The sequence below is a fragment of the Miniopterus natalensis genome, chromosome 18 (genome assembly GCF_054644295.1).
Source record: "Miniopterus natalensis isolate mMinNat1 chromosome 18, mMinNat1.hap1, whole genome shotgun sequence".
Taxonomy (NCBI): domain Eukaryota; kingdom Metazoa; phylum Chordata; class Mammalia; order Chiroptera; family Miniopteridae; genus Miniopterus; species Miniopterus natalensis.
In genome coordinates this window covers 39,136,464-39,152,049 of record NC_142098.1, presented here as the reverse complement: position 1 = coordinate 39,152,049, position 15,586 = coordinate 39,136,464, and the positions used below count along the sequence as shown (strand labels likewise).

The 15,586-nt window shown below is 46.7% G+C and overlaps 1 protein-coding gene across 3 annotated transcripts; it reads right to left on the bottom strand.

Moving 5' to 3' along the window:
• Window positions 1-2,506: 2,506 nt before the first annotated feature.
• Window positions 2,507-15,485, bottom strand: ZNF473 (zinc finger protein 473). Of its 3 annotated transcripts, XM_016206022.2 has the most exons (5): window positions 15,306-15,485; window positions 12,750-12,954; window positions 10,356-10,482; window positions 7,796-7,885; window positions 2,507-6,793 (listed from the first exon to the last, which is right to left on the bottom strand). In XM_016206022.2, exons 3-5 carry the CDS (start codon window positions 10,453-10,455, stop codon window positions 4,410-4,412), a joined length of 2,574 nt encoding a protein of 857 aa, XP_016061508.2. In that variant the 5' UTR covers window positions 10,456-10,482; window positions 12,750-12,954; window positions 15,306-15,485; the 3' UTR covers window positions 2,507-4,409. The 3 variants fall into 3 exon arrangements, with proteins under 3 accessions (XP_016061508.2, XP_016061511.2, XP_087682977.1); XM_016206025.2 differs by lacking the exon at window positions 12,750-12,954; XM_087826851.1 differs by lacking the exon at window positions 15,306-15,485 and having other exon boundaries at window positions 12,750-15,084.
• Window positions 15,486-15,586: the final 101 nt, after the last annotated feature.

Here is a 15,586-nt window from a genome sequence, read left to right as displayed (position 1 = left end):
TGATTTAGGTCAAGGCTGAAGCCATTCCCATCCCCACCTGCGTGGTAGGAGAAAGGTAGTTTCCCCACACCCTCGTTAAGACTGCAGGTCATGCTGTTTTAAATTTTGGCCAGATAAGCACAGATAGTATTCTCTCTTCCTTCTCTTCTGGGCTGACGCAGGAACTCATCCCTCCTGTGAGAAGCCTTCCTTCCATCAGCTCTTTCAGTCCTGCCATACCCGGTTTTCCTCCCTTCCTCGTGTTCCCACATACTCTAAGTTTTATGAGCAGAGCGCGCTCTCCTGTTGCGCATCCGCACTACTTAACGCATTGTATGCGGGAAACGTATTTATACGTTTTTCGTTGACTGGTAGAGCGCGCGATAAAAACTACCCGCAAACAATGTTTAAAAGCACCTCCAATGTGGGTGGCTCTTGCCTAGCGCCAGTGCTTAGCAGTTGCTATGGAGACGACTCTTCATTTCCAGAGGTGACGGTTGCCCTAGAGATGGACGCTGGCGATGGTTAGTTTTCAGAATGTAGCGGGTCTACGGGAAACGAACTGTGTAGCCTTCTCCTCCATCCCGCCTCCCGAAACCGGAAGCCTTTGACACCAGTGTACCCCAAGCGAAAGCCGCCCGGGACCCCAGGGCTCCTTCGGAGGACAATCGCCCAGAGGAGGCCGAATCCCACCGCGCTCTGGGAAGTGTAGTTCATCAGGGAGTCTGCGCAGGCGTAGAGGCACGCACGGCACCCGGGCTGCGCGCGCAGCGACACAGCGGTCGTGGGGACTTGCCCGCAGGCAGTGAGCTCTGCAGGGAGGCCGACCCGACGTCCAAGACCCAATTGCCAGGTACTGGACGACCCTGTCTTTGGACAGAATTGCGGTCTGGGGGTGCTTAGGCCACCTAACGGGGTAGACAGGGGCGAGGTGGCGTAAGCCAGTGGGGCTCCCCCTGATGCTGCCTGGCTCCCGCCTGAGGCCAGACGTGGGCAAAATTAGGGGCGGGGCTGGGAGGGCTAGGGGCGGGGCTATGAGCAGGGCTAGCGCGGGGATTCGCTGGTAACGGAGCGGGACCTAAAGTGGGATTGAGCCGGTGTAGCCGAAGTGAGCGGAACGCGCTGTTTGTCCTGAGAATCCTCATACTCGGTCCTTCTTGAGGCTTGGAGAGGTCTGGGGATTCGTCCAGGTTGTTCACGGATCTTCTCTTGCGCTTGGTTTGGGGACTCATTGGCTGAATTGAGTGGTGTGGAACCAGTTTAGTTTCTCAGGTTCTGTTTCTAAGCTTACTTTCTAAGGAAGTGTTCAGTATAAATCTATTATCATTATTGCTTTATTAGTAACGCATTTTCAATTACTTATTGCTAGGTATCATGCCAAGGTGCTAGGGTTCAAGTTTATAAATGCTAATCTTACAAAATAAATAATTAAAATTTATAGTAGTAAAATGTGTTGAGTGCTTATTATGAGCCAAGGGTAGTGTTGAAAAATAGGGGGTTACTTTTAATGCTAATAATTACTAAAAAGTATTAATTACACTGAAAGAGCTCATATTTATGCATCCTGGGTGCCAGGCACAGCTCTAAACATTCCATGCCTATTTAATCCTCACAACCTCCCAGTGGAATCCCTACTATTGTTATTGCTGTGCTATATATGAGGAAACAGGCTCACAGGGGTGATGGTGCCTGCCCAGGGTCACCAGCTGGTAAAGGACAGATTGGAGCCTTTGCTTTAGCATTGCGGTTAGGGTTCCAGGGCTGGAGCCTGACTGCTTAGGTTCAAATCCTGGCTCTAGCACTTTTACACTGAACAACAGGTAAACGGGAGTTTCCTTATCCCTTTGGCCAGAGTGTATCCACTTTTGTGTTTTATACAGTGAGTTCTTAGGTATGATTTCTTAAACTACCTTAACCTGCACATGAAAGAGGACAGGAAGCTAGTATGTACTAGGGGCAAGGGGTTACCTTCAGGGTGGATGCTGCAGATGGGTAAGAGGGACTTTGGTTTTGCTCTGCACATTTTTATATTGCCTGCTGTGTCTTTGTAGGGAAAATACCATGCTTTCCATGCTTTCTCCTTGATTAATTAGGAATGCACTAGAATGGAAAGTTTGTTTGTTGATGTATCAGAGACTGGTTGAAAGTATCGTTCCCCTCCCAGTCTTTGGGAAAACAGACTTAATGCCCTCTTAAGGGATGGTTTTCACCATTCCAAGCCCTCCCCCACTAGAACACGAAAACTGGTAGTCAGGGACACTGCATGCCCAGTATCTGGCAGGCACGTGGCACCAGGCTGAGAGAAGGAACCAACACTTTCAGACTCAAAACTTTAATCAGAGCACCAACATACACACAAGGGCATTTCTACCCTGGCTTATAGCAACACAGGTCATTAGTTACAAAAACTGCCCTGTCCCCCCATGGCTGATTTTCCACAGGGTCTCTGACCTATGTTTAGTGTCAAGACTCTTCATTGAATACACTTCTCAATTTAAGTTCCCAATTCTGCCCCCCCCCCCCCCCCCGCAACACTTTGTACTCCCCTTTGGTATAAAACAGGCCTGTCACCAAGACTAGACAGTTTCAAGGGCAGGGACCATTCACACAGGGAGCTGAACATTTTGGCCATTAGAAAACTATTATGTGCAGTGGGCCTAATGATCAACCATTAAGTTCCTAGTTTCAACAACAAAACTAATAAGCAGAACTCAAGGTGCAAGGTTTCAAAAGTCCAAGAGCACAGGAAACACTCCTAAACTTTTTTAGCACCAAGAATATGGAAGATATTAAGTGTCCAATGTCTTTTAAAGATTGTTTGTGCTTCAGCAAACATGTGACTTGTTCACTTAGTGGGTAGGGCACAAAAGCCCAGAGATGAAGTGCCATCAAGAGGGAGCAGGTTGTATGGTTCCATGAGGTGAGTCTCTGCTGTAGAACAAGCCTGGCCAAGGTGAGCTGTTGACTTGATGGCTCCAACAGGAAAGCTCTTTTCCTTACTAGGCTCTCCAGCAATCCTTAGCAGCCAATTTGCTGTGACATGAGGGAATGTGGCATTTTTTAAGATGTCACTTGTCAACAAACAGCACTCCTCTATGAAAATGGGACCACCAGTTTCCCTTGGATTCCAGAAGCTTCAAGGCAAGGGCAGGGCTTACCATATTGACATTCCCTGTCCTGGTGCCTAGCAGAGTATCTGGTGAGTAGCCAGCTTGGACAAATAGTACATGAAGAACATTCCAGCAGTCCGTCACAATTTTCACCACCAAGCACATGCTCCGTATAGTGTTAATTGTGGCAATATCCAGCACAGCTTTTCTAACTGAATCCAGTTGTTTCCAGTATCATTAAGTCCCATGACAAATTGGGTCTCGTATAGCCAAAAACTTTAAGCACAGAAAGGAAATTATGGAAAAAGGTGGCATGTGACCCTGGCTGAGTGGCTCCATTAGAGTATCATCCTGTACACCAAAAGGTTGTGGGTTCAATTCCCAGTCATGATACATACCTAGATTGTGGGTTTGATCCTCGGTCAGGGCAAATGTGGGAGGCAGTCTATCGATGTTTCTCTCTCTCCTCCTCTCTCTAAAAATCAATGAAAGCATGTCCTAGGGTGAAGATTTAAAAAAAAAAAGGTGGCCTGTGTATGTGGAAGGGGTCCTTTTGAATGAGAGGTATGGAAGGTTAGAAGTGCAAAAGTTTTAGCCATTTGATGTTAGTTTAAGTGCTTTTCTTGGCTTTCTGTGGGTTAGTTAAGAAAATATTAGGACAGAGCCGAGATGGAGGGAAGGGAAAGGTTAGTTTTTTTTTAAAGATTAATGTGCTGGGTTTGGGTAACCAAATTAAGCCAAAGGCATTTTGGAGAAAAACTTTAAAAATTAAAGCCACACATATTAGTAAGAACATTAACTACAGTAAATATAGAGGATTTCTAATTCTTCTCTTCCTCTTAACAGAAAAGAGTACATGTATGTTGTATATGATGTTTATGTATAGCTCATGCTTGGTGAGTACTTACTATGTGCTGGGCACTCAAACCTAAGTGATTTACATCTACTTATCCTCTCACCAGCCCTCTGAGGTAGGTCCCTATTATTTTGCCTGTTTTACAGATGAGGATACTGAGGCCCTGAGAGGTTCCATGATTTTGTAGGTCACTTAGGTAGCAGATGGCAGAGGTGAGATTTAACTGAGGAGATGGCTACAGAATCTACCTCTGAATTTGGATACTACACAGCTTCTTTTGTGTTTTCATTGTTTTAGTGAAACTTATGTGCAAATTTTCTAATCAATTTTTATTAATAAAGAGATTTATCTATATTGCAGGAGTGGGGTAAGGGAAGGATAGACTTACAATGTGATGGTTTCAACTTTAGGTCTCAAATGTCAGGTCCTGCTGCCACCTGGTGGCCACAGCTAGTATTGCTATGTTACTTTTGAGTATGAACTTGCTGATGTCGGCGGAGACCTAAGTAGCAGCGAAAGGCTTTCTGACAGTGTGGACACTGATATGGTCTCTCTTGGGTGTGAGTTCTCTGGTGTTGACTGAGATGGGCGCTGAGGCTAAAGGCTTTCCCACACACATCACAGATGTAAGGCTTCTCCCCAGTGTGAATTCTCTCATGCTGCCTCAGATTTGCTTTCTGGGAAAAGGCTTTCCCACATTCTGCACACAGGTAGGGCTTCTCCCCAGTGTGAACTCTCTGGTGAATAGAAAGGCACGAGCTCTGGCTGAAGGCTTTCCCACATTCCCGACATAAGTAAGGCTTTTCTCTGGTGTGAACTCTCTGGTGTCGAATAAGTAGAGCATTCAGGCTGAAGTTTTTTCCACAGTCACCGCATTTATAGGGTTTCTCACCTGTGTGAACTCTCTGATGCTTAGAAAGGCGCCAGCTGTGTCTGAATGTTTTTCCACATTCATTACACTCAAAAGTTGTCTTTCTGGCATGAGTTCTCTGATGCTGAATAAGGTACTTACTATGCACAAAGACTCTGTCACACTGGTTACATTTAAAAGGTTTCTCTGCAGTGTGAATTAACTGATGTTCTAAGAGACGTGAACTTTGGCTGAAGGCCTTTCCACATTCATTACACTTAAAGGGGTGCTCGCTCTTGTGGATGTACTGATGTTTGGTAAGGGAGGTGATGCGGATGAAGGCCTTCCCACAGTCCCCGCATTTATATGGCCTCAATCCAGAGTGTATGATCTGGTGGTGAATGAGCTGTGTACTTTGGCCAAAGGCTTTCCCACACTGGTTACACTCAAAGGGCTTCTCTCTGGTGTGAAGCCTCTCATGCTGAGTCAGGTATTTGCTGCAACTGAAGGTTTTCTCGCATGTGTTACACTTAAAGTGCTTCTCACCACTCCTTGGATGCACTTTCTGTTCTAGGTTCTGATTCAAGATTTTTCCTTTCTCAAGTCCTTGTTTTTCTTGGGTGTGAACACTCTGGTGGCAGTTTAGTGTTGAGCTGCAAATGAAGCGCTCACCACACTCCTGACATTCATAGCGGGTTTCCACAGCATGCAGTTTTTTGTGTTGAACAAGGCGTTCATTATGGCTGAAGGTCTCGCTGCATTCAGTACAGCTGTAGGGCTTTTCTGTGGCATGAACAGACTGGTGTCGAATCAGGTGGGAAGGCCGGCTGAAACTCTTGATGCATATGTTACATTTGTGAGGCCTGTAGCCAGTGTGAATCCTCTGATGTTCACTTAGGTGAGTGTTCCGGTAGAAGGCTTTCCCACATTCACTACATTTGTAAGTCTTCTCTCTACTGTGAACCCTCTGGTGGCTCTTTAGAGTCAAGATATGGTTGAAGCATTTTCCACACTCATCACACTTATAAGGCTTTTCTCCATTGTGAACAGACTGGTGTTTGATGAGGGATGAGCTCTGCCTGAAGGACTTCCCACATTCCTGACACTTAGAGGTAGTTTTTGCAGCATGAATTTTCTGATGTTGTAGGAGGTATTTGTTAAAGTTGAAGGTGGCCTTGCATTTGGCACATTCATAGCGTTTCCGAGTGTGGGTCTTCTGATGCTGAATAAGATGAAAGGTTCGGCTGAAACTCTTACCACATTCGTTACACTTGTAGGATTTACCACCTTTATGGGTTTTCTGCCGCTCAACAAGCTGCGAGCCATGACCTGACGGAGGGTTACTATCTTGACTCTTATGTGTTTTTTCTCCACTGTGAATTTTCTGATGCCACAGAAGGTGTGTGTTGTGACTAAAGGTTTTCCCACACTTGTTACACACACAGGATTTGTAACCTGTGTGAGTCATTGGATACACAGAAAGACAAGAACTCTGGTTGAAACTGTTCTCATACTCTTGATTTCCACTTGGCTTCTCTGACATATGAATAATCCAGTGCTGGATAAGATGGCAACTGCGGCTGAAGCTCTTCCCACATTCACTACATTTATATGGTTTCACTCCTTCCTGGACAGTATTCTGCTGACTCTGGAAGCCAGTGTCATTCCTACATTCCTGAGACTTAGCTGGCATCAGGCTCTTCTCAGAAAGGTCATGGATCTGGGAATCCTCTCCTGTGAAAAGGAGGGACTCAGGACTGAGGCCGCTCTTGAGTTCATGACTCTTGCTGTCTGTGGGACTTTGCTTGTTGGTGACAACATCAGAGCTCAGACTTTCTGGATCTCCTAACAAACTATCTAACCAGCTCTCGCCCATGCATGCTTCTCCCAAGCTGGAGTTCCAGAGGCCATCCTTGGAAAATGTCTCTAATATCTCCTGAGAGAGTCCTTCTTCCAAGAATTCCTGTGGCAAAGGGGCGATCTTGGCCTCACCTGTGTCTGAAAGAGAGGAAGTGTAAATGTCTCCTCTTCCCCAGGGTGAAAAGACAGGAGCTGCAGGGTGAGGACACAGACAAGAGAACAGGGGCTGGGTCCTGAGTCAAGCCTGTCCATCAAGGGGATGACGAAGAAAAGGCCAAAATAGTGATCCAGCTGGAGCCTGCATCACAGGAAAAGGGAACCCATGTCCAAGAGAGTTAAGATGAAAGTTGGGCTGCAGGGCTTCCACAGGGAAGGAGATGGGGAGAGCTCTCAGCACATACTTTCCACCATCACCCTCATCAGCTAAGGCCTACTTCTTAGAGAAGTACACTGATCAAGGGACAAGATATAAATTATAACAATGCCGTAAGACTGTTACCATGGAGGCTATATTTGCTCGTTAATAAAGGTGTGACTCCACATGTTTGGAAACAGCCTTATATTGAGGTGGCAGAAACAGAAATCCAAAACAGTAAGAATCTGTGCCTGGATTAGTCACCCATGTGAAAACACTCACGAGCTCCCGAGGTGAGCCATGAATGGAGCTGCACGCAGACCAAGCTGTGCAGACACCTCTCCATGGTTTCTGGTTCAGGGGCCCTTCTGTTAATGAGAGCAGAGCAAATGCCCAGGCTTGAGTTGTGGCCATCTGCTGTGCTCCATGGGCCAGGAAGGAGGTCTGGGCCTGTACAAAGGGGTTGAAACAGGTAGACCAGGGTATCCACAGTACTCAGGGGGCATGAGGCAGGAAAATGGAGACCAGCTTGGGGAATGGAAGGCCACCGTCTGCTGAGTCAGGAAGGACCAAGGAGGGGACAGAGGAAAGGCACCAGGACAGCCACATGCTGAATGCTAAGGTAGACAGAGACAAGGAGGGCATGCAGAGTGTCCTGATACCAGTTGGAACAGAGGGACAGAAGCCAACACATGAAGATTGAAACCCAGAAGCTGGAGGCTCCATGATTGGGTAGACATCCTCCATCTGAGGATGGAGGGCACACAGAGAGCCATGCCACTCACCAGTGCCTGTCACTTCTGGACTTCCTCTCACCAGAGTCTCCAGCTCTTCCCCGCCATCTGGATAGGAGGTCAGGTTGGGTCTCAGCGGGTCTGCAAGGAGAGAACAGCATTGTCGTCAACCAGGATGTGGAGGGCCATCCAGTGGCTCAGTGGCAACCTTCTGGCTCTCCTATTTGATGCTTTATCTAGCACACACTCTTGGGGGCCAGATGCACTGGGCGACCCTGGGATACCTACCCCACAGGGTGACTGGTCCAGTGGAAGAGAAGGACTCAGTCACAACCCAGGGTGATCAGAGCTATGACAGCTGGGGCTGCAGATACAGAACTTGCAATAGCTGGAGAGATGAGCAGAGCTTGCCTGGTAGAGAGACCCATACTTACTCAACCATTCACAATTCACTCATTCACCTGTGGACCACACATCGCCTGAGGCCTCTGGTTTGTGCCCTGTGATAGATGATTTAGGGTTCTAGAGCTCAAGCAGTCCTGCACATTGCCCTCCCCAAGCTTCCTCAAGGAAGAAAGCTGTCATAATACAGGGATACATGCTACAGTGGAGGAAAGGCCACTGGCTTTGAAGATGAAGAAAGGGGCCATGAGCCAAGCAACGCAGGAGGCTTCTAGAAGCTGAAAAAGGGCAAAGAAACAGATTCTCCAACACTGTTGGAGCCAGCCCTGCCAACACCTTGATTTTAGCCTACTCAGACTCATTTTAAACTTCTGACCTGCAGAACTGTAAGAATAAATGTGTTGTTTTAAACCACGACATTTGTGGCATTTGTAGAAGCAGCTATAGGAAACTAATACCCTCCTCATATATATACACACAGATGTGCAGGGGAGTGAAAGCAAATGCATTTCTACCATGTGCTAGAGTTTAAAAATCGAAGACTGAGGTCAGACCTCCTCTAAATTGCTTCTATAGCATACATTGAATACAGTTTAGAGAAAACCTGTCCCAATGTGATAAAACTATATCAAATATAGTTTCCAGTATATAACCTTTTCTTTTTTTCATCTTTTGGAATAAATAATTCTTCTGTTTTTGGAAAAGAACTGAGAAACTAGAGAAAGTAAAATGAGTTGACCCGGATGAGGTGACAGTGATACGGAGGTAGGGTGCCGTGGACCTGGAGCTGCACAGGTTCCAAATGGACTCTCAGTTATATCATTTGCTCACTGTGCAGTGCTGGTGGTCAGAGTCAGGTGAAAAGGGCTAACAGAGCAGGCTGACTGCTCTTGGAATGGCCTGCTTGCAAGGCTGCACTTGGCTGGTGTCTGGGAGCCTGGATTTTGGGAGTGTCCAGCATTCTCTAACCAGTCAGAGGGGCTCCCTGTGCCCAAACTTTTCTGCTGAACACCTGCTTTCCTGCTGGAATGTTGGTACATTCCAAGCAGAGTGTGCCAACATAATAAGCCCTGAATAAAACCCCTGGGTTTAGAGTCTCTAGTAAGTGTCCCTGGTCGACATTTCACATCTGCTGTCACACCTGGTTGCTGGGGAATTAAGCGTGTCCTGTGTGACTCCATGGAGAGAAGGCTCTGGAAGTTGGCACTAGTCTCCCATGTGCCTTCATACCACGTGCCTTCCCCCTTTGCTAACTGTACTGTGTATCCTTTTGCTATGATGGATCATGGCATGAGTACAGCTATAGGCTGAGTCCTACATGTCGTCTTAGCAAACCCTCAAACCTGGGGGTGGTCCTGGGAGCCTGAACATAGCTGTGAAAATGACTTCCCCTCTCCGAACCTGTTTAAGAATGCTCAACAAAATAGGGACAGTCAAACTTCTCATGGGGTGACTGGAGGATTGAAGGAGAGAGTTCTAAGAGGTCCAGCACAGAACCTGGCTCCTGACACAGCATTTCCCACTATTCATTTATTTATTAATTTAGGAACTGTTTATTGAGTCCCCATAGCAGGTAGTTTGTTGCAAATGTTGGGGTACACCAGAGAACAGCACAGGTGCCCTTAGGAAGCTGCCATCTGGCAGAAGGAGACAGATCAAAATAGGAGCAGTGAGAAAATGAAGGAGTGGTGACAAGCTAAGCAGGAGAGAGGAGGGAGTGCTAGTAGGGTCACAATTTCAGTCTTAGGAAAGCCCCAAGGCAAGAAAGGGACAAGAGTCTTCTAGGCAAAGGGAAGAGCAGATATGAAGACCCTAGTGTCAGCTCGAGGAATCACTCTATAATGACAAAGAGGAAAATGCTGCTGCAGTAGCAGGAAGGGGCTGGATCAGGGCTTGTCAACCTTGCCACTACTGACAATTGGGGTCAGGTAATCCTTGGTTGTGGGGGTTGTCCTTGCATTCTAGGATGTGTGGCAGCTTCCCTGGGTTCTAACCACTAGATGCAAGGAGAACCCCCCACCCCCCCAAGTGGCGACAATCAAAAAGGTGGCCAGGCATTGCCAATGTCCCCTGGGGGGGCAGAAGCAGCCAGCTAAGCACTGTTGAGCTAGATCATGCTGGTTCTGAGGTGTTCAAGAGCTAGGAGTTCATTCTGTGGGTGATGGGGAGCCATGGATGATCACCAAGCAGGGCCAGAGTGCATACTCACTCAACAAGAAGAGCTTCTGGTAGTTGTCCAGTGCTGTGTCCCAGAACAGGTCCCCCTGGTCCAGCCCCAGCTGCTCCCAGTCCTCCAAAGTGAAGTCCATGGCCACGTCCTTGAGGATCACAAATTACTGAAAAAACAACACACTGTCAGTGACTCTGGGGCTGGGGTCAGGGAGGGGCCCAACGGCTCACTCAGTGCACCCCCCACCCCAATGTGCCAGGCCTTTGGCAAAAATCGACCTGTGAGGAACTTCACACCTGAGAGACTAGGCATCCCCATATTTGTAGGCAAGGACACAGAACTTGGAGAAGGGACACAGGCAGGACTTAAATCCAGGTCTGCCTGATCCTAAATCCATTCATTTCTGGCTTTTGCTTTTTTTTTTTTAGTGTTTATTCATGATTTAAAAACTTCATTATGGAAACTTTCAAACATACACCCAAGTAGAGACATGCATGCAACAGACCGCCACATATCCATCACCCAGCTTCAATCCCCATCCTATTAACATGTCTGTTTTGTTAAGCCACTTTCTCCGCTTTTATTTATTTACTTTTTCATGGGGGCTAAAATATTTCAAAGTTAATCCCAGGTGGTATCTGATTTCACCTGTGAATGCTTCAGTATTAACAGTAGAACCCCTTACTCACTCACAGCACATGTAGGCCGTATTAAAAATCTGTATTCAGATTTATCTTACATCTCAATGGTGGTTTTCCATTTTTGTTGTGGTAAAATACATATAATACTCATCATATTAACCAATTTTTAGTGTACAGTTCAGTGGCATTAAGTACATTCACACTGGTGTACAATCATCACCACCATCCATCTCCAGAAATCTCATCTTGCAAAACTAAAACTCTGTCCCTGTTAAACACTACCTTTCCACTTCACCTAACCCCAGCCCGTCACCCACCATTCTGCTTTCTATCTCTATGATTGTGACTAGGTTCAATGGTATGTTTTTTTAAAATGTTTTTATTGTTTTTAGAGAAGAAGAGAGAAATATCAATCAGTTGCCTCCTGCACACCCCTACTAGGGGATCAAGCCCTGACCTGGAATCCAACCAGAGACCTTTTGGTGCATGGGATGCCGCTCAACCAACTGAACCACACCGGCCAGGATTCAATGGTATATTTTTATAGTTGGCTTGTTTGAATCAGAATCCAAGGAGGCCTATGCCCTGTATTGGGGTGATATGCATCAGAAGGATTTTAATCTGTACCTGTACCCCTCCACCCTTTTTATTCCATGCTCCCGATTTAGGGTGCCACATCTGGATATGGTCCTTCCTCTTGGTGTCATTTAGCTGCTCCTCTGCCTGAGTTTCCATTTCCTGGAAACTAATCAGTAAAGCAGCAGCCTGGTTAGATTCAGTACAACTTTGGGGGCAAGAGCCTTCATAGGTGGTGCTGGGTCCACTTCAGGCTGCATGATGGCCTGAAGCGCCCGTCCGCCCCTTTTAGTGATAGCCGTCTTTCTTAATTTTAAAAGTTCTCAGTGAATAGATGTTTGGAATAAAATTTCAAATACTGGAGAACTACTGACAATAAAAAATGACAGCCTTCCCCAGCACCCTATCTCCAGGTGAACCCATGGCTGTCTGGTGTGTTCCTTCCAGACCTCCATCAACACACACATGGACACATTTCAAGTAAGAATGAAACCTGAGTCTTTAGTTTGGGTCTGAGGCTTGGCCCCACTACCTTCCTCTGTGGGTAACCATTGGCAGTTAAGTCCCATGCCCCCTTCAGAGCCCTGAATCCTGCCCCATCTCACAGGGATTCTCTGGGAAGTGACTGAGATGCTGCTGGGATGCTCCTGTACGATTCCTAGCACACAGGAAGGATTCTACCAAAGGGCAGTGTGTCTAGTCTGGCAGGGCTGACAGACATGGGCAGGGACAACTACACCCAGGTAGATTTGTTATACAGTGGAGGCAGCAGGCAGTGCTACAGGAGACCAGAGCAAGGAAGAGCTCTGGGAAGGTGGGGGAACTGAGACGGGTCTTAGAGGTTGTGTGACTTACCAGCCAGAGATGGGAGGCAGGGTATTCTAGCAGAGAGAAGAAGAACCTGAGAAAAGGCTGGGAAGCCTTGTGTAACATTTTACTACAAGTGAAGGGAGCATCACTTGTGTGACTAAAGGGAAGAGAAGATGCTGTGGATGGGGGCAGGACCCAGATCATGCAAGAATGAGCTGAGAAACCTGGACTTTATCCTATAAGCAGTGAGGATTCCTGGAAAGGTACTGAGCAGGAGATCAAGAACGTGAGAGCTTTACTTTAAGATCGTTTGGGGCCATCATAAGTCAGTGAGTATGGAACAAAGGCAGGCCAACTGTGCAGCCTTTGGGGATGATCTGTTAGGACGGAGGGACCCTTGACTCACCTCAGTAATAGCTGAGTAGGCCCAGCAGCCGGAGTCCTAGTTTAAGCTCCCCCTCCTTCCCCTCCATGTTCCCAGCTGGCAGGGCTGCAGGAAGGACAAGGAAACTGGGAGAAAGTCTTCCTTCCTTCTAGGACTGATTTCCCGGCCATGCTGGATGAGCCCCCAAAAATGTCCAGAAGTAGGATGAATCAGAACATGAGTCTCCCTGCAGGAATCACAATTGTTATTTACTGAAACCACCCCAACCCCAAGTTTCCACTGTGCTTATTCTTAGCACTTATCACAATCAGTGAATACACATTTGGGACCTTGTGTCTTACACACTGCTGCATCCTAGCACAGCACAGGATATCTGTTAACAGAGCAAACCCTGTCTCTCTAAATAAACCCTTAGGACAATGCTTCTGAGATTTCAGATTACCTATGATCTCTAGGATTTCAATCCAAGTGCACTGGACTCCAAACTGTTGCTATTTCTACAGCAACAAGTTCTTCAACTTTCTTTTTCAACCATGACCCAAAGAAACAAAGACAATATATATTATGACTGCTCATTCATGCACATAACTAAACAAAATCTTTACCAGATAATACTTAACCTTACAAAGTATAATGTCCTGGGATAATTTTTATTCTAGTTGCTTTTTACTTCATTAAAAAAAATTATGGTCACTGCCCAATGAGTTATCTTCATGACCCACAATATGCAAAAGACTGTGTACCAGAGGGCTTTCTGCACCTTTGCAGCCACTGTGAATGTCCTAAGGAGCATGTATCTATGGAACACTGAAAACACTCCGTATTGCAAAGTAGCAGGATGACTAAATGACACAGGCCCACAATTGTTGAATCTCTGGGGCCAGATGTGCTTTGAAATTCAGAAATTTTCAGACTTTAAAAAGGTGGCATACATTTATATAATATATTTCATTAAAATCCCAGTGCAGTGTAAGACCAGCAGCATTTTGTTATTGAACACTTCAGTATTTCTAGAGGAAAGGGTATAAATATTCACACTAGATAATTAAAGGTTACAAATCACAGAAGTTCTGGTCAGGTTTGGGCACCAAACTTATGGAAAAAAAAGAAAAATGGTCTTCAGAGCTTTCTAGATTTTGTGATTGCAGATGAGGCAATATGGTATAACCAACAAGTGCTAAGCTAACATTTACTCTCGACAATTTTCTTCACATCACAGAGGTAAGCCTCGACTTGTGAGGATATTTCAGCCCACAGATATTATATTTGGCCCACACAGTGTTGGCAAATAGGAGGTTTTGAAAGAAAATTATCTTAAGTAGCTCCAAACTTGAAAACTGGGATATTTCACCTAAAAATTCGGTCTGCAGCTTCTGAAAAAAATCCTAGGATTTGGCTATGCTGGGTCTGTATTCCCACAAAGCTGGCTAGTTGGAGCTCATTTAAATCTACTCCCCCTATACTCTTCTGTTAAAATTCCTGGTTTTATTATTATAAATAAAATTGCTCATAAAACTAGCAAAAAAAAAAAAACTACTCCCCCTTAGATGGGGCAAATACTCCCTGATGTCCTCACCAGGCAGGTTCTCTCCTTTGCCTGAGCTTCAGTTCTCTGTCTAGCTTCCAAATCACAATCTGTCCACATCTCATACACCCTCAGCCCTGGGAAGGAAGAACCAGGAACCCTCAAGGCCTCCCCGCCTGTCACAGTGACTGGAGCCAAATCTTGGGCCCTGGACTCTTGCTGCTTCTTAGTGTTAGACAGTAGCCAGATCATTCGCCCTCCCTCCACCTATCTCAGTTTCCACATGTACGAAATGAGACAAATACAACAGATCCACAATCCCTTATCTGTAATTCTAAAAATCAAAAAGCTCTAAAAACCAGAACTTTATTCATAAATTGGCAGCAAAACTTAACCCGGATTGCCACAGGCTATGTACAGTCTGTCTTCCTTTCCGTGCGATTATTCACACCTTTCCTAACGGAAATATTCGATCTCCATGAATTGCCCAGGACCCCGCTGGGGGGAGAGGGGGCTGCTTAATTATGAAATATGCACCCTTATTAACTTTGTAAAGTCTGATTCCCGAGATGATCCTAGTGCCAAGGTTATCCAATAAGACCGGGAGCTACACTAATTTCTCAGGGCTGACGCCGAGGTGACAGGAGAAAATGCGAGGACAGCTCGGCGCGTGGCACACAGAAAGCTCAAGTAAAAGTTCAGTCCTCTCACCTCCTGAAAGGACTCCCGTTCATTCATGCATTCACTCATCCCTCAAGATCCTGCCCAGCTGTGCCAACGACACCCCCTCCTGACTCGGTTTCCTCACCCCAAGATAAAACGGAACGGAGGCGCTCCCCTCAGGGCTGCGGGTGAGGGCTGGAAACCACTTTAGCGACAGCCTGGCCCATAACAAGCTCTGAACAAGGGTTCAAGGCTCCGCCTAGACCCACCGCCCAAGGCGACGCGCCCTTAGCTGTGGACCCCACAGAAGCATTCCGTTACCCCTCAGAGAAGACTGACCCCCCCCAGCCTCCAGAGCCCTCAGCGGCCCCAGTCCAGGATCTCATCACCTCGAGATGGCGGTCCGCCGCCTTAACAGACGCGACCAGCCGGGCTGGAGCGGGAAACCCGAATCCTCTCACGCGCGCTCCTCACAGCCACTTCCGGTGGCGCGCGAATCTCAGAATTTCTCCTCGCAGGATCCTCCACGCCAGGGCAGAGACTACGTTTCCCAGAGGGCTCTGCTTGACATCCTGTCTCCACCCTCTTCCAGGTCTTTAAGAGGTGCCGCTGAGCACTTCCGGAAATAGAGTACAAACAGAATCACTGTCGGGTGATGGCTGGGTATTGT